Source organism: Pelodiscus sinensis, chromosome 4 (genome assembly GCF_049634645.1).
Source record: "Pelodiscus sinensis isolate JC-2024 chromosome 4, ASM4963464v1, whole genome shotgun sequence".
Taxonomy (NCBI): Eukaryota; Metazoa; Chordata; order Testudines; family Trionychidae; genus Pelodiscus; species Pelodiscus sinensis.
Window position 1 is genome coordinate 89,383,911 of NC_134714.1, and position 18,804 is coordinate 89,402,714.

General features: G+C 42.2%; 1 protein-coding gene across 3 annotated transcripts in view; it reads right to left on the reverse strand.

Moving 5' to 3' along the window:
* The window catches only part of TPCN2 (two pore segment channel 2), a 50,838-nt gene that overhangs the window by 11,473 nt on the left and 20,561 nt on the right, over positions 1 to 18,804 (reverse strand). For all 3 annotated transcript variants that reach the window (XM_075927710.1, XM_075927709.1, XM_075927711.1), the window contains 11 exons: positions 15,733 to 15,832; positions 15,255 to 15,320; positions 13,087 to 13,151; positions 11,294 to 11,391; positions 10,764 to 10,845; positions 9,861 to 9,947; positions 7,784 to 7,903; positions 7,285 to 7,344; positions 7,073 to 7,201; positions 5,773 to 5,822; positions 2,064 to 2,163 (listed from right to left, as the gene is read on the reverse strand). In XM_075927710.1, the coding sequence (XP_075783825.1) occupies positions 2,064 to 2,163; positions 5,773 to 5,822; positions 7,073 to 7,201; positions 7,285 to 7,344; positions 7,784 to 7,903; positions 9,861 to 9,947; positions 10,764 to 10,845; positions 11,294 to 11,391; positions 13,087 to 13,151; positions 15,255 to 15,320; positions 15,733 to 15,832 (957 nt within the window). The remainder of the gene's footprint in view (positions 1 to 2,063; positions 2,164 to 5,772; positions 5,823 to 7,072; positions 7,202 to 7,284; positions 7,345 to 7,783; positions 7,904 to 9,860; positions 9,948 to 10,763; positions 10,846 to 11,293; positions 11,392 to 13,086; positions 13,152 to 15,254; positions 15,321 to 15,732; positions 15,833 to 18,804) is intronic.

The following is an 18,804-nucleotide window of genomic DNA, read 5'->3' on the forward strand; positions in this document are numbered from 1 at the left end:
GCCCCAGCCAAAGGCTCTGGTAGGTTTACTTCAGTCTTCAAAACCCACAGTAGGTTTTTCCCTCCATGGTTACAAGTTAAGATCTCTTTTCTATCCAGAACAAGAATGCAGACTGGGCAGAAATGGCTTAGACCTTTTACCCTGGCCTTCAATAACAGATAAATCAGCAGACAAACATTAAGTCAGGGCAAAACTGTAAAAGACCAGGGTTTTACATAACCAGAGTTAGGGAACTTGAGTAATCCTCTCCTCCTGAATCTCTAAGAAATCCACTTAACTCTGATTGTCCCAAAATTGCACACTTGTCTGGCACATTTTCAATACAGACTTTTTAAGTCCCAGGAGTTGCTCTTCTTCAGCTAAGAGTACCTTTCCCAGATCACTCCCATGTGGCTTAGATATTTGTCTCTCTTACCAACAGAAGGTGGGCCAATAAAAGATATTACCTCACCCCATCTGGTTTCTCTAATATTCTGAGATATTAGACACAGCCACAGTTTCACTGCAAGCTTGAAACAAGTCATATTTTTTCACTTTTAATGGGAAAATTCCCATATACAGAATCAGTTCTTCAAATATGGGGTGAAACTGGGCTTGTGTTGTAAGCAGGTTGGTCTTCATAAGAGAATGTAGGAAGTCATTTCAGCCACAAAGAAAAGTGCCCGGGCATTTCACCTTTGTGAATCTGGGTTCAAACTCTGACCTAGATTGCAAGTGAAAATGAAGCTATTGTCTCATCCTCAGTAGTTATTTACACAAATGACAAAAACCCCATTCGATGCCCTCCAAACACAGGACTTGTTCTAGAAATTGGGTGGGAAAGCTTGCACAGCACCTGGCAACAATTGTAAGTTCCTCACTCAGCTGCTCAAGAGGGAGAGCATTAGACTAAAGGTCAGCTACAGGGCAAGCGTACACTGCAGCGGGAATTTCCAGCTTGAGCAGACAGACATGTGCTAGCTGTCATCAAACTAGCGTCCTACCAACAGCAGTGTGGCCTCAGCAACTTGGGTGGCAGCTTTGGCCAGCTGCCAGAGAACATCCCTAGGCTGTTGCACAGGATGTGCTTGGGTGGCTAGCCCATGCTGCTGCAGCTACACTTGGGCCCATATTAACCAATATGCAACTTGGTACTTTTGCACCAATCCCTATTTTGGGCAGGGCATGACCATTGGCATAAAGAGATGGGCAACTGGTAGCTGCAGGGCCACATCTGAACCACCAGGTCATTTTATATGGTCTGCCATCCCCTCAATCAAAGCTAGTATATGTACACCTATGCATGCTGGAATTACAGCTCACATCCGTATCCAGGCGTATCCAAAGACTTCCCAGAGTTTTGAAGAGTTTCCGCCACAGATGGGCATGTTGTTGCAAGCATGAATGCACTCATTTCTCTCACAGCAGTGCTGTTCCGAGAGTTCTGGGAACACAATGGCTATGTCAAGACAACAGAGTTTTTCAAAACTCCACCGCATCCAGGAAATGCATCTGCTCTTCTGATATTTTTGCGGAACAGCAGATGCACTCTTTCAGAAGCCCTGTCTTCCTCGTTTCATGAGGAAGAGGGGCTCTACAAAAAGAGGAGGTTTTTCCAAAATTTGGCACAGTGTAGACGGGCCAAATTTTGGAAAAGCCTCTTCCAAAAAAATAATCGGAAAAAGGTACACAAATTGTGGCGCGCAATTTGCATACCTTTTTCTGACAAAAATTGGCAGTCTAGATATAGTCAATGAAAGCTTCATGCATGCTACTGAATGTACAGACTCCATGTTTTAAAACAGTGAAGTCAGTTCCAATAGCATCAGCAACTTTCCCTGCTGCTTGACCACAGAAAACTAGATGCACGAAGAAAGCAATGACAAGAAAGAGAGCTGCAGTTTAATGGCCTGGAAAAAGGACTAGGAGCCAGGAGTTTCCAAGCTGTAAACCCAACTCAGGTGCTCTTCAATGCAATCCATCTGAAGATGAAAAGGGTTATTGTTCTGAGAAGATTCTAGGAAGTTTATAATCATTTGCCTAGTTGAGAATTGAGGAAGTAAGTAAAAGCAAGGTACACTTACCTTCATATTAGGGATAATCCGCAGAAATCTAAATACAATTAGCATATTCACCAGGCGCACCATATCCCACAGAGACAGCAACCCCATCATTTCAGGTCTCCTAGGAAAGACACATGAATAACGCAATAAATTAAAGAAATAGTTAATGACACAAAAAACCAAAAGAGAAGCGACTGCTATTAATTTTGTATTTGTTCTTCACAAATTTTGCTCAGCATCTATGGGTAAATCATTTGTAGAAAAAGGAAGGTCTATTTCATCATGTAGGCTCAGCCGCAGGAAATGCTAATGACTGACAAGAAAGGAGAAACTCATAACTGCCATCACATAAGCTACAGTTTTAAATGTGGATAGGACATACAGGCATCTCCAGCTGAAGTCTGAACTGAAATGCCTGGTCAACTGCTCTTGCTTCTAATAGACTGCCCCTCTCCTGTCTCTTCCAAGGAGACTGAATCCTCAGAAGGGAAGTTTGAATCCTCTGAAAGTTGGATGTAAGTCCTTGTGGAAATTTAAACCTGTGTAGGTGTAGGCTGCATCCATGATGGGCCAGGCTACTACTAATTCATAAGGAGACAAGTTCGGAGTCACAGTGGTGCATTTCATTACTGAAAGGCTGGCAGAATGCCCTACCTGTTTAGATCCCTTTTTTAAAGTCCATTTAAAAATGTGTGGAGATATACAAGATTTGATGTGATATATTAATTGAAATATTCCAAGAAAAAAGAAAAGTATTGCTCACACACAAACACTTTTCTACTTTTTTCATTGATCATAAGTATTTCTTTTTATTTTCCCAAGTGGAAACTGATTTTCACAGTAAATGAATTAGCAATGAAAAATACGAAGAGTGTTTAAGTGCAGTTAAAGAAGGGATGCACATTACTGGCTACTATTACATTAGCAAAATTGATTTTGCTGCACTCAGGCATCAAACTGCACACTAAATTCAGACAAATCTCGTATGTTCAGCCATGCCGTACAGCTTAACTGAAACAGCATTCTGTACATTACAGGATTGCATCTGAAAACTCAGTGCTAATAATAGTCGTCTTTTTCACTGGAACATTGTGAGTTCTCTTGCTAAGAGGGAAAAGTCTTTTGGAAAACGGGAAACTCCCCAACAAATAAGTGAAAATTCCAAAGCCATGATTCAGGGGTGCCAGAATACTCAATCCAAATATTAGAGCAAGAACTAAGAAATCACAACACAGGAGACATACTCTGGAAACCTTTTAATAAATACACTACCACTTATGATATGTTTATACTGTGATAAAACCCCACAGCACCAAGGGTATGTCTAGACTACATACCTCTGGCGACAGAGGCATGTAGATTAGGCTACCCGGCATAGGAAAATGAAGCAGCTATGCTTCATTTACATTTAAATGGCTGCCGCGCTGTGCCGATCATCTGTTTGTCGGCTCAGCGAGCTAGTCTGGACGCTCCGCAGTCGACATCAAAGGCATTTGTCAACCTCCCCGGTAAACCTCATCCCACGAGGCATACCGGAGAGGTCGACAAATGCCTTTGATGTCGACCATAGAGCATCCAGACTAGCGCGCTGAGCCGACAAACAGCTGATCGGCACAGCGCGGCAGCCATTTAATCGCTGCTTCATTTAAATTTATTTAAATCCCCGCTTCATTTCCCTATGCCGGGTAGCCTAATCTACATGCCTCTGTCGCTAGAGGCATGGAGTCTAGACATACCCCAAGTGTGCATCAGGCTGAGGGGGGCTACAAAATTGCAGTGTAGATGTTCAGACTCAGGCCGGAGCCTGGGTTCTAAGACCTCCACAAGTGGGGAGGGTCCCAAAGCCCAGGCTCCAACCTGAGACTGAACATTTGCACTGCAATTTTATATCCTCTTAGCCCTAATCAGCTGACTTGGGCCAGACATGTTCATGCCGTGGGTCTTTTATTGCAATGTAGATATATTCAACAGAGCCAACAATCGGCTAATACATTGTAACTGGCATCACAAGATTCATTCTGATCTCCCTGAACGGTAAACAGTTTGGGGCAGGGACATTCTTTTCACTTTCTAAGTGTGTTAGTGCCTTTCACAATAGGGTGCAAGATCCCCCACTGGTACCTGTGGATGCTACTGCAATACAAATAGGATATCAAATAATAAAGATGTGCATTCACAAATCAAAGGGCAAAGTTAAGCCCAAATTTGTCAGAGGCATTTGTGTGGAAAACTAATTAAATTCAGAGACGTCACTGTAAACAGCTTGTTCATAGCCATTAACAGCCTTTTGACAGAGCCTATTCAACCCCAATATGTTATTCGAAATGCATTCCGTATGAAACGGTTTCATAGAATCATAGAATACTAGGACTGGAAGGGACCTCGAAAGGTCATCGAGTCCAGGCCCCTGCCTTCATGGCAGGACCCAGTACTGTCTAAACCATCCCTGATAGACATTTATCTAACCTACTCTTAAATATTTCCACAGATGGAGATTCCACAACCTCCCTGGACAATTTATTCCAGTGTTTAACCACCCTAACAGTTAGGAAGTTTTTCCTAACGTCCAACCTAAGCCTCCCTTAATGCAGTTTAAGCCCATTGCTTCTTGTTTTATCCTCAGTTTCTTTATTTATGACAGCTAACTACCGGGTATCTTGTGCCACTCAAAGATGGGTGTATAAAATAAGACTCAGAACATACTGACCTTAAAGTGGGATATAATTCAGAAGAAAATGGCTTTAAAAAAATTGGCCCTTCAGCTCAGAGAAACAAAATTACATGCCAGAGCCCATTACGAAGGACTCTCACAATACGATGGAGGACATACTCTTTTTCCAAAAGCAAATGGAAGTAGATACCTTGTCTGACTGTTTAAAGCAGGAATCATCTGTTTACCTATCTATGTGGAGAGCTGCTGCAGCATGTCACTTTAAAAATTTTATCTATGATTCTTTTTGTTCTACTTCAAGGAAAAGAGCCACTGAAAGGTCAATTTCTGAGCTATGAGAAGCAAAGAGCAGTAATTAAACTACTGGTTGGTTACTGTGTGCATATATCTGAAAATTCTTTTACCCCAATAGAGAGCTATGGGAGAAATTCTGTATCTACATCAACTTATTTCTACAGCAAAACTCAAACTTAAAGCTACAGTGAAAATTGTTGTATGAGTCTATACAGCTAGGTTTAACTGTACAAAACAAGGTTAGCATGAGCTAATATGTACATTACATTAAATTTAATTTCATACACTTTTAGAAAAGCACTAAAAAGGGACACAAGCTATTTCTCCAAGTCTGTTCTGCTTTCATTCTAAGACAGACCCCCCAAGGTACACGTCTTCTCTCAGAACAGCAGACAAAATATTCTGTCAGATATCTAACAGCAGTATTCTCCCAGTTCTCTGTATTGCCTGACCTCTAGTGACTGCAGAGGTGAATTATTGACATTGCTTTTAATAGGTGCGGCAAGTTGTAGTAGGCAGTTGTTTTTAATAGGTTTGGCAGCAAGCATATATAGACAAACACCTAATGGGCATCATGTTTGAAAAATAAGAACAATTGCTATTTTATAAACAGTTGTCCCTGGTTGTTGAACCAATGAAAATACATGTGAGTCACTATATTATTGCCATGTAAATTTTTAGCCAGGGTTTTTTAAGTCCCAACATCAGTTGTTTCCTTATGCTACAATTTTTAGAGGAGCTATAAATGCTTACGAAAATACATACCAGCCTGGATGAGGAAATCCATACACCGCAAATGTTGAGACCTCCAAAACCTTTTATTACAAAAGAAGAGAGGCAAAACTGCAGCAACTCTAATGTCAGTTTGGTGAACTAAAATCAAGAATTTGATTTCAAACTTCTTCCAAATGGACAGTGACGAGAGTTCTAGTTAGTAATTTGACCCATTGTAAAGCTAGGTAATTGTCACTTTCTGCTATCGGATTGCAAAATTACTCCTGCTTCCCTACCCAAATCCAGTGGTGGGAAGTAACACCTTACTACTTCAACAGAAATAAGTTAGAGCGCATGCAGGCTTTTATTTAGGTTTAGGACCTAGTAGCAGGCAAGTGAGTAGTTTCAGAACTCCAATAATTTCAGAGAAACTAATTCTATGGAATCCAAATTGAAAATGGCAACTTATAGAATTTAGAATAAATTAGAATTTTTCTTGTAAAGTTACAAGAATATCATGAGTGAAACAACTTTAAAATATAAACAAAATGAAAGCTTGTATTGCTGTTCTATGAAAGCATTTTTACAGGGTATTGAGAATTGGAGGTTTTCACAGAAGCCTAAGGAAAGTGCCCACATTCTACTGCATTTAAATTGGATTTAAGCCCTAACTCCCTACATCTTCCCAGTCTGAGTGATTACAAAAAGCAATGTTCTCCATTCAAATCCAGCATGTATGGATAATTATTTTCCCTCCCTCACATTAAACTGGAAAAGGCTTCTTGGTTTAAACCCAGAAACTTTTCTCTTGGGCGAAAACTAAACAAACATACTTTGCTAGTTGGGAAAAAAGGAGAAAAAGCAACTGGTGGCTCTTAAGTGGGCACAGAATATTGAATTTAGACCTGGTCTAAGGAAGTATTAATACATTACACCAGGCTTGAAACTGGTCTCAGATGACCAGCGAATTCTCTTATTTCATCAAATAACTACATTAATTATTAGTCTGCTACTCCTGGCCCAAATGGTAGGGTTATTGCAGATTATGTAAAATGCAATACCTCCTCTTATTGTAATTGTTGTTTGAGAGACTTGAGCTCTTCCGATTTAACACTGAGGCAGTGTGTGGAGAAGCTTATCCCTCCAAACATCTATCTCCAAAATGAGGGGTAAAACATATCTACTGATATTCAAAGATCAAGACTAAATTTAATTTCAATATATATTGATCAGTTTCTTACATGTGCCAAATCATTATCTTATTGACTCAACCAAATAATTCTGATCTTAGATCTGGGTTATCCTAGAAACTCACTTTCACGAACACAGTGGAAGTTATCCAATGACTTACCAAAAGAATTACAGTCAAAAGTCCATCAAATCTATTGCTTGGGTATGATAAGTATCTTTTAAATCCCATTGCCAATATTTTCAGCAGCATTTCCAGCAGATAGTACAGGATAAAAAAACAATTTATAGCCTTGAAGGTGTAAAATAAAGAACATCATTAGCATTAAGCTTTGAGGACCAACAGCAACCACATAGGACAATGATATTTCTTACCCCCAAGAAGTAGTCATCTCGTTCAGAAGGCTGCTTATCTGCATCCATTACCAAAACCACCTGGAAACAAAAAAAACCTCTGGTCAATCACCAGTTGGCTGATGAACACTGGAGCACACATCAAATCAAAGTGCCACATCAGATCAAGACTGTCTCCTGATATAGTAGGGCAAGTTAAACACCTGAAAAAACAGAATTGCTTTTTCACCTCTCTGACCCTCAGTTTCTCCATCTGTAAAATGGGAACAATGACATTGTTCTCCTTTGCAAAGCACTTTGAGATCTACTTTGAAATCTGCTGTATGCTGCAGAGAAATTATTCTTTTCCAGAGAAATTATGCCTTAGTTTTAAATATTAAATTTAATTTAATAAATATTAAATATAATATGCAGGATTAAACAATGCTTAATAGAGACCTCTATAGAAGGTGGTGGTAAGAATGCAGAATAATATTCAAAACAATCCTATTTTGATTCTGATGCAAAAATCAATACTTACACAGATAGAAACAATGTTTGCTAGTGCTACAAAGTTTCCTAAGTAGCCAAAGAAGCGATGGCCCACAGCAAATTGCACTTTCTGCAGAAAAAGAGACTGGTACTCTGGTTTGGGAGGGTGCTGAAAAGAAAAGAACAGTCATTTTTGAGATTCAGGGTCTAAATTCTTTGTTAGGAGTGGGCAAGTACACAAGATGAAAGGAGAAACTAAACCCCAATATAAGCAGGGAGCAAAACTCAAATTCCAGAGACATTGGATAAATTGATGGTAGGACTGAATTTATTCCTAAAACCTAGTTTACACATACAGTTGCTTCATCTTAACTAAAGGTGTGATTTTTAAACCAATTCAGGGATATTGGTGCCAAAAACTATGTAAAAACTATTATTTTGGCCTAAGACAAATTTATTTTGATTTAGTTTATTCAGATTAGGAATTAGTTTAACCTAAACCAAAGCATGCCCCCTTAAACCGAAATAAAAATATCCAGGCAAGGGTTTGTACCAATTTATAATCAGTTTTTAAAACCAGTTTTAGTTAAAATCAATGCAACTAAAATCAATGCAACTTAAAGCTCTTTTAAGACTGTATGTTTCACTGGTGGCAAAGAAGCAAAACTTCGACGTCATTCAAAGACTGAGAGACTTTGACATTGTCTGCCAAAAAATAAACATATGGGGAAAATGAATTACCTCAAAATGGGACTCTCTCATGGTGGAAAATATTTTAAAAATACCTCACACATTTCATTAGAACCCTATTTACCATGGTGTTTTGGTTTTTGTTTGTTTCCTCTACATATTTCTAATGATCAAAAATGGTTTTTAAGCAAGCAAGCACTGAATACTTATCCTCTCTTTAATCCTCCATGGAAACAATAATTATAAATTTGCAGTATTGTTCCTTTCCAGTGTATTTTTGGTCTAGAGACCAACTGATGATATTCTACTCCGCAAGCAACATAAATTATCAATTTTCTTTTTTTAAATGTGAAATGGATTAATTCTTCTAGCACAGTCGAGTCACTTAAACATAAAGTTTACATATAGTAGTTTCAGTTTTCAGCACTTATGAGAATAGCTAACTTACAAATGAACTTTTGGGGAAATGTAGTCTCTCGCCAACTCATCTTTCATTTGCTTATTACTAATCATATCTTCTAATAAAGGAAAATTTACACACATTTTATCTAGTCAAAGCACTTAAGAATTCCCAAGATAAGAAGCATTACAAATATTTTTGTTTGAATATTTTTAGAAGGTATTTAATGTTTAAAGGCTCAACTAGGGATGTTAAATATTGGATAATTGATTAGTCGATTAACCTCATGAATTCTTATCGGTTAGTTGACTATTCTATAGTCCTCAGGGGTGGGGCCGGAAGCCAATGCGCTCTGGCCCCACTCCCAAGGTGCTCCCTGACACTCCACACTGCCGCCTCTGTATCAGAGGCAGCAGCATGGGGTACCAGGAGGAAGCTGGTCCGCAAGGAGAGCCAATATAAAAAACAGCTCCCCTCGCAAGCCAGCTGCCTGTTGCCCTACGCTGCTGCCTCTGATACAGATGCAGCAGCACAGGGTGGCAGCAGCCCCTGTGCAGGGGAGGGGCTGAGCTCCCAGACTGGGCATGAGCTAGAACTGAACCAGGTTGCCTGCCCATCTGGCTCCTAATACACTTTAAATGCAGAGCCACAGTGGGGGTAGGCTCTGGACCCAGCCCAAGCCAGGACTGAGCTGGGCTGCTGGCCAGCCTCATAAAAAATTTACTGGCAGGTGGGGGCGGGGGAGAATGTGTGTAGTCTATAGCATTAACCTAGGTGTTGCTTATCAGTTAATCGATTACACTTACATCCCTAGGCTCGACCCTTTAAAAAAAAGGACATAAGACTGAAGAGCAATGGACCTTGCCAAGATTAAAACCATTTATGAATAATACAGTGAATATAACATGTAATCAATTAACCCTCATGACTCTATTGTCTGCTCAATATCATATCTTCACAGTCAAAGCCTGCTATTTACTGTTGTACCAAACTGCATGGTTTAAAAGTGCTATTTAAATAGTTCGCATGCACTTACCTGTTTAACAGGATCTTTTTCGAGTTCATCAAAGAGCTTCTGAAATGAGGCAGCTGACAGTATGCCACGAGGGCATGACCGAAGTGTCTTTACATATAAGAGAAACAGTAATCAACCTCTGCGTTTAATACATCTTTAGATGCCTAAAGACTATATCAGTACTCAGTGAGGAAGCAGGCTCCAGGAGATCCAGGGTCTAGTCCTTACGTGGCCACTGACCTGCTGTGTGACCTTGGACAAGTCACTTCTTTCATTTCTCCTCCCACCAACAGGCTATGTCTACACACTACCACTTATGTGGAAAAAACTGATGTAATTCACAAGGGCATGAAAATTCCACTCCACGAGCAACAAAAGTTATGCCGGTATAAGGGCTAGTGTGGACAGTCACACAACACATAAAGAGCTGTATATGCTTCCCACAATGGTAAACAGGTTGAGAACAACTGTCTTTGACGCTAAGCTGTCAAAACACAGGTGTCTAGAATTAGCCACTTAAACAATACCATTTTTATATAGCTTCCTTTTTATATAGTTTCCCTTTCCCTTTTTACCAGACAAGGTTTAAAAATGGAATTTACAATAAAAACGCAAAAGAATGTGCAAAAAAAATGCTTAATGAAAACAAAATAGAATCACACCAAGAAGAGGCTGAATGGCTCTGGGAGTTTATAATGAGACATGAAACCTTCTACCCCTGGTTCAAACTCTGAGTTTGCCAGTAGTGACTCTCATTCAGCGAGGTTTCCGATATTGCCAGGACAGTGGGAAGAAATTACTGCTGATGTGACCACTCCCAGACCGGCTACAGGATTAAACAGAAGTTCGCAGTCCATAGAGCTATTAGGCAGAACCTTAAACAAGCACTAACATGAATTTAATCAAATGAAATCAAATTCCTACCCTTGAGATGGCTTGCTTGCAGCAAGGGTCCATTTCAACTTTTTGAAGCACTTGTAGCAATGTATTAGCATTGACAAACAACCTGTTTACAAATAAATTTTTTTAAAAGGAGACAACTAGCTCTCACAACTATCTTGAAACATAATCTGTCTCCTGCCTCTCATGAAAGGCACCATCGAAATGCTGATCTTCACTCCAGCCCTGTGCTTATTTTTTCAAGCATTTTCAACAGACATAGAAGATCGGATGCGAAAGCAAGAACCAGCGTGCATCCTCCCCCCTCTCTACCCATTTATAAGACAGACAAAAACGAGAGCCTCAGAACAGTGTTTACATTATATGGCTATGGCTGTTATAAGGAGAGGGTAGAAGAGGTGGCAGGAAGAAAAAAGAGTCATTAAATAAACAGATGGGTGATAATGTGCCTGGCCCCAAAAAAGGGAACCTCAGGAGCAGTAACAGACATGATTGGAGGAAAAATATTACTCTCTTCCCCAGCAGCAGCATGCACTGTGGCATTCTTCACTTACTCGTGTGTATTGACAGAACTTTCTTTCATGGAGCACAGCACTTCGAATGCAGCTCGGATTCCTAAACGTCTCCTCAAGAGCGAGGACTGGACCGATTTCTATATAGTGACAATACCGCAGAGAAGAGAAGTTACCTTTCAGTAGCTATTACAGGAGGAGTGGGACAATGAGCCTCCGCGAGACAGATTTAGCCCACCAAGTGGGTTGATTCGGCCCATGGAGGCCCTGCTGTTCCCTTGCCCCAAGACCAATTAGGGCCTGGGGGCACGGGAAAGCACATGAAGTTTCCTCCGCCCTGCCAGAAGCACGCAGCACTTTGAAATGCCACCTGCTACTGGCAGGGCGGGAGGAGACTTTGCGCACTCCCCACCCCCCAAGTCAATTGGCCTGGGGGGGGCGGGAGGAGCATGCAAAGTTTCCTCCACCCTACCCCCACCCTGAGAGGTGTGCATGGCACTTAGAAGTGCTGAGCGCTCCTGGCAGGGCAGAAGGAGGCTTCGCACGCTTCCCCATCCCCAGACCAATCATGGTCTGTGGGTGGGGAAGCCCGGAGGTATCCTTCCCCTGCCCCTTCCATTTGAGGCCCTACCCCTTCCGGTGTAGCCCGGTTTTTGAAGCGGTCCCCAACAAAAAATTATTGCCCACCCCTGTATTAGAGAGACAACTCTCTCAGCTGAAGTGAAGAGTGCCCCAAGTCACTGCCTCCCTCTCAAACCAAAGCAAAAAGGGCTATTTCAGTTCAGTTAAGGGTAATTTCAGGAAAGGCAAGATGCCCTTCACCTCCCTCTTTTCCAATTCCCCCACCCCCAGTCATCAGCAGTCCATTAACAGGGTCCAACTACATATTTTCTCTGCAGTTTAAAGGGTAACTTAAAAGTGTCTAAGGCTAAGCTCAGGGGAGCCCAAGAGAAGACATATTGCTGAGAGAGAGCAAGAAGATGTATAAGTCCCACTAATGCCACCCAGTCTCCCTACAGGACCAAGACTTCTGGTTTTAGTGATTTCCTATGCACGCTTCTTTGGGACAGGGCAGTAGAACTACAAGGGAAAGAAAATGGAGGCCTGTCTGAGCTCACATATACATCCAGGGCTGATATTCAAACCCTGGCTCCCACTGATGTGGGCACACTTTTGGGAACAAATCCCAGAAAGTACAGTTTATGACTGGTATTAGAGTATCCAAAAGCATCAATGTGTACCACAATCCATGCATCTGATTCATCATAATCTGATGAAGTGGGTTTTACCCACAAAACGTTATGCCCTAATAAATCTGTTAGCCTGTAAGGTACCACAGGTCTCCTTCTCTAACAAATCTGTTAGTCTCTAAGGACTCCTTGTTGTTTTACTGATTTTTTTTTAATTTTATTCTTATCTATTAAAATAGCACCTAAAAGCCCCAACCAAGAGAGGGGACCTATTGTACTAGGCACCATAAACAGTAATACACCTGCAACTGAGCCACACATTTTTTTTGTTATGATATAGCTATTTTGGTTAGGATTGTAGGTTTTTTACAAGTTAAATCGATGCAAATTCTAGTGTAAGAAGAGTTACACTGATACAGTTTATTCCTCTTCCCTTACAGAAAGGCACCATACTAGTAGAAATGCCTTTATATATTGTAACTGTGGCCCTAGTTGAAGAGCACATGAGCTGCTTTGACTATATCATTAATGCAAATTCCTCTCTCGTGCATTTCAGACTTAGAGCTACCTTGAGAAGCTATAAATTTATGGCTCACCAATAGTGAAATTAGCACTTATCAGCACACATATACATGTTTTACTCACTAGAAGGTATCCTCGAAACTGATTGTATATTATTGCTGTCAGCAAGTTCATCAGAAACAAGTTTCCTTTAAGGAAAGAAATACACACAGTGAGATCCACTGCACATTTAGTTCTGTTTCTTTGACTCGTATCACGTTTGCCTGAGTATAAGCCACACAATCAATAATTTGGACCTAAACACAGTCATTTTTGGTGAAATAATAGTCCTATAGGATTTGAATATTTCTAGCTTATAAAAAGGAGCCATTTTTACAATAGTCACCAAGAAAGAAATCAAAATTAATATTTCTATTTCTCATTCAGAACAATATCAGGAAGCCAGTTTTTAGGATAAAAGTATTGATAAATGAATAAGCTAATGAAGATTTTTTTGAACTGAATAGAAGCCATCAACACTTAGATAGAAAAAAATTAAGAATTAAAATTACAGCCACATTTGTGTATGTTGCATAATAAGCTGCTAAAGTAAATCTGAAAGTCAACATAATTAGTTTCCTCACAATAAATATCTGATTATTGCCCTCCCTGACAGTCTTGTTCATGTAATTTGCCAATAGTTGGTAGGTACAATTCCACAAAATTTTGAACTATTAACAGATCATAGGCTAAAAATGAGTAAAATTGCTGTAAGTATCTTTCACAAAAAGTAAACTGCAAGATACTTCAGAGAATTAAATAGAACTGCAAAGTTGAAGTGAAAAGAAACACAAAGCAGGAAGTCTCTTATACAGGCAGTCCCCGACTTACGCGGATCCGACTTACGTCGGATCCGCACTTACGAACGGGGCTTTTCTCGCCCCGGAGCTCACGGGCGGCAAGTCGCCACCCGTGTACTCCAGGGCGAAAAAAGCTTCTCCCGGTCTCCCTGGTCTGCTGGGGGGGTCCAGCAAAGCCGCTGGACTCCCCCGGCAGACCAGGGACACCAGAGCAAAGCCGCCCAGACGCCGGGAGTCCCGCTGCCTGGGCGGCTTTGCTCGTTTGCCCCGGAGCAAAGCCGCCCAGGCAGTGGGACTCCCGCCGCCTGGGCGGCTTTGCTCCTATCCCCCTGGTCTGCTGGGGGGGGTCCAGCGGCTTTGCTGGACCCGCCCCCCCACAGACCAGGGGGACAGGAGCAAAGCCACGGAGCATGCCCGCAGCGGGACAGCCCAAGCGCGCCCGGGCTGTCCCGCTGCAGGCATGCTCAGCGGCTTTGCTCCTGTCCCCCTGGTCTGCTGGGGGGGGGTGCAGCTAGTGCCCCCCCCCCTCAGCAGGCCAGGCTTTTCTTGCCTACCCCTGGGGTAGAGCAGCTGGGGGCTGCCGGGTTGGTCCCGCAGCGCCGCTCCGGACCAACCCGGCAGCACCCCAGCTGCTCTGCCCCAGGCGTCATGATTCAGCCACTGCTGGTTAGTTTCAGCAGCAGCTGAATCAGGACGCCTGGGGCAGCGCAGCTGGGGTGCTGCTGGGTTGCTCCAGTAGCGCCGAGGAGCCGTGCTACTGGAGCAACCCAGCAGCACCCCAGCTGCTCTGCCCCAGGCGTCCCCAAGTCAGCCGCTGCTGAAACTGACCAGCGGCTGACTACAGGAAGCCCGAGGCAGAGTTGCTCTGCCCCGGGCTTCCTGGAATCAGCCGCTGATCAGTTTCAGCAGCAGCTGACTTGGGGACGCCTGGGGTTCTTACGTTGAATCTGTATGTAAGTCAGAACTGGCATCCAGATTCAGCCACGGTTGAAACTGATCAGTTTCAGCAACGGCTGACGCCAGTTCCGACTTACATACAGATTCAACTTAAGAACAAACCTACAGTCCCTATCTTGTACGTAACCCGGGGACTGCCTGTAGTTCTAAATCTTCAGAAACAATGAAAACAGCTTTTCCAAACTCTAATTCTAAAATTCCTTAATCAGAGTATGATGATTAACAAGTAACTTTGTATGCTACAGGACAGTATACACTAGAAGTGCTGCAGCTGTGTGACTGTAGCATGTCTGGTGAAGATACTCTATACCAATAGGCAAGAACTCTCCTGTCTACATAAAAAAAAAGCACCTCCATAAGAAGTGTTAGCTATGTTGGTGGAAGAACTTCTCCCATCAAGAGCTTAATCCACACCAGTGGGCAACATAAATTATACTGACACAAGTGGTAGTGTGTGTACAAGTCCTACATTACTAAAGAGAACAGGTGACTTACCCAACACAGTGAAGAGTATGAAGAAGATCGAATAGGCTCGATTAATAGAATATGCAGGAATCATCACTGTATAAAAGTTTTAAAACAAATGGGAATTAGGAATGTTGAGCCTGAAAGAAACAAACATTTAATACTTAAAATCCTTGGTACTAATGGAGACCATGGGGCAGAGTAGCTGGGGTAATTGTCATAGCTTAAGTCAACCCAACTTCGACAGCTTAAATTGTGTCAGTGGGGCAGAAGTTGGAAAAATCTTTAAAGGCTTTAAAAAGAGTTAAAAGGACACAAATGTGGAACAATCCATACATAGTTTTCTCACTGAAGGCACAATTATAGGAAACAACAACAAGAATGTTAAAGATCATTTAACAGAAGTCAGACAGTAAACTAAGGAGAGCAATGGAATCTATTCCATCAATTATTTTATATTGTTAATAAAAGAGAGGAGATGAGAATGATTTTGGAATGGATTGCTCACCATCAGGGTTATTTGCAGTAGTCAGCAGCACCAGCAACGAAGTCAGTGAATCTGGCAAATTGTGAAAATATCCCACCCATTCCTTCTCCTGCTGCTTATCCTAAGCAAAGAGATCCATGTTATTACCAAAGCAACACAAAGTTGTCAACAAGCATCTCTCGTCAGGGAAAATCTGTTAAGAAACACTCAAGAACCTTTGTCACTGCTTGATACAATGTAGACAGACAAGTCCACCAAACAAGGTAGAAGAGAGCTGTGAGAATAGTGTAGAAGATGTAGACGACATACATGCAAGCTTCTGATACAATCAGTTAGTTATGCTTCTCTAGCATTTTCAAGCAGACAACCGACTGACTAATAATCATTAAAACACACGACAGAGCATATTTTAAAATGGAAAGATGTAGAAGTGTTAATACAGGATTTAGATCTGGCCAAATCGATGGACACGAGAGAAAAAATAATGCCACAAGGAGGGAGTGTAACAATTTAAAGCACTTCTGAAAATGGCACAAAGTTGTAAAGAGCATCCCCTCCACGCTGAGAGAACAGCTGGTGCATCAGAGAGAATGGGATTCAGAGTATGATAAAAATCACTAACATAAGAGACTGTAATGCATATAGGCCCCTACCTACACTGTGAAAGTCAAGCCTGGAAGGGAAGTTCATTACCACATAGTCCACAGACACTAACACAGTTCTATCTTACAGTGAAGATGGAAAAATAACCCATCTTCCAAACTAAGATACAGCATCTTTTCCAAATTCCAATTCTGAGATTCCTCTGTCAAGGTATTGTAAAATGATTAACAAGTAACTTAGCATTCTATTGCAAAGCTGTAGAACAATTTGCAGATATGATTAAAAAAGATTCTATCTATAATATGAAGCAGAAACAGGTGTTACAAGTTACAGACAGCTGCAGGGGCTCTATCAGCATGCAGAGGCTCTATCAGCACTGAAGAACAAGCCATGGTAGTGACAACTGTGTTTAAAACAGGCCCTCAACCGCAGCCTGAGAACTATTTGTAAACACAGTTGTCATTTGTTCACAGAGGAGGAAGCCCTGATGGTCTTGCACTGAGACCTCTTGACATTTCCAAGTCCTTCTGCCAAACAGCATCTTCCACTGCTAGAAATAAGCCTGCTGGCACTCTTCCTCCTGGAGACAAGGCACTTCCTTTCCAAACGAACTCAAATAAGCTCAAGAACATATTTACTCAGGACATAATTAGTGAGACAACTTTTAAGACAGTTTGTGGTGTTGAACATCAAAAGCTTCAAAAGTCTGAAAAAGGGAGACTATTCCCTGCTTTATTTTCCCTTATTTTAGAGAAGGTGAAGGAGAAACACAAGGGGGGGAGTCATGGGAGAAGAAATTCTTGATCACTAGAAGTGGTTACTGTTTAGTATAGGAAACTTTACAGCTTTACTAATATGAAGCATATAGAGTAGGGGGGCTCAGAGTGCCTGATACCCATGTACAAAATGACAGATAACTATTTTAAAGAACTTGAAAATTCCAGGAGATAGTCATTGAAATTGTTTTTTTTGGCTCAGTAAAGCCAGCAGCTGATCTGCAGGTAAAGCAGCTAATTACAGATGGTTTTGTGTTTTAAATACAATAGTGTGACCCACAAAACAGCTATGCAAACGAAGAACCATTAAAAAGGAAATGCAGACATGAACTTAACTATTAGACTCATTAACTTCCACCGACTGTGCTTGGAAGATAAAGAATGCGTTTTAAGCTTCCAGGGGCTGTGTTTGATCCCCGGACCACACTTTGGGTTCCTTTAACTGACTACAGAATTATTAATTCTGATGTTATCAGGATTACTACCAAGAAACAAGTGGGGAGGCAGACATTGAGTGTGTTTACTGAATAGAATCAGAACTGGAATGGACCTTGAGAGATCATCAAGTCCAGTCCCCTGCCCTCATGGCAGGGCCAAGCGCAGTCCATATCGGGGTGGGCAAAGGACCCTTCGTGGGCCGGATTCGGCCTGCTAAGCTGGTGGATCTGGCCTGCGGCCGCCCTGCCACTACACAACCGCTAGGCCAATCAGGGTCTGACAGCGGGGGAGCGCACAAAGTCTCCTCGACCCCACAAAAGCGTGCGGCAGCTAGAGACACACACCGGCTGTTTTAAAACAGACAGTGTTTATCTCTAGCTGCTGCATGCCTTTGGCGGGGTGGGGGGTGAGTTGTGTGTGCTCCCCACTCCCATGCCAAGCAGGGCCTGGGGCGGGGAGCATGCGAAATATCCCGCATGCTGTCCCTGCCTTGCCAGGGGCACGCAACAGCAAAAGACACACACCGGCAGCCAGCATGACTCTCTAGCTGTGCACTCTAGCAGGAGCAAGGGGACTATGCGCACTCCCCCACCCCCAAGCCCTGACTGGCCTGGGGAAAGGGAGATCACACAAGATCTCTTTCCACTAGGTGCCTTGAGGGAACCGCCAGCTGTTTTAAAACAGCTGGCATTTCGCTCTGAGGGGGGAGGAAAGAGGAAGACTTCTCATGCTCCCCCACCCCCAGGCCAATCAGAGTGGGGGGGGAAGCACAAGAAGTCTCCTGGCCCCACCCCTTCTGCCTGAGGCCCTACCCCATCCGGGGTGTCCCAGAGCCTCTTCAGAATTTTCTAAAGTGGCCACCTTTTAAAAATTATTGCCCACCCCTGGTCTATATCATCTCTGACAGGTGTCTATCTAACCTGCGCTTAAATATCCCCAGTGATGGAGATTCCACAACCTCCCTAGGCAATTTATTCCAGTGTTTAACCAACCTGACAGTTAGGAAGGTTTTCCTAATGTCCAACCTAAACCTCCCTTGCTGCAATTTAAGCTTCTTGTCCTATCCTCAGAGGCCAAGGAGAACAATTTTCCCCCTTCTTCCCTGTGACATCCTTTTAGATACCTGAAAACTGCTATCATGTGCCCTTTCAGTCTTCTCTTTTACCAACTAAACAAGCCCAATTCTTTCAGTCTTCCTTCGTAGGCCATGTTTTCTAGACCTTTAAACATTTTTGTTGCTCTTCTCTGGACCTTCTCCAATTTGTCCATATCTTTC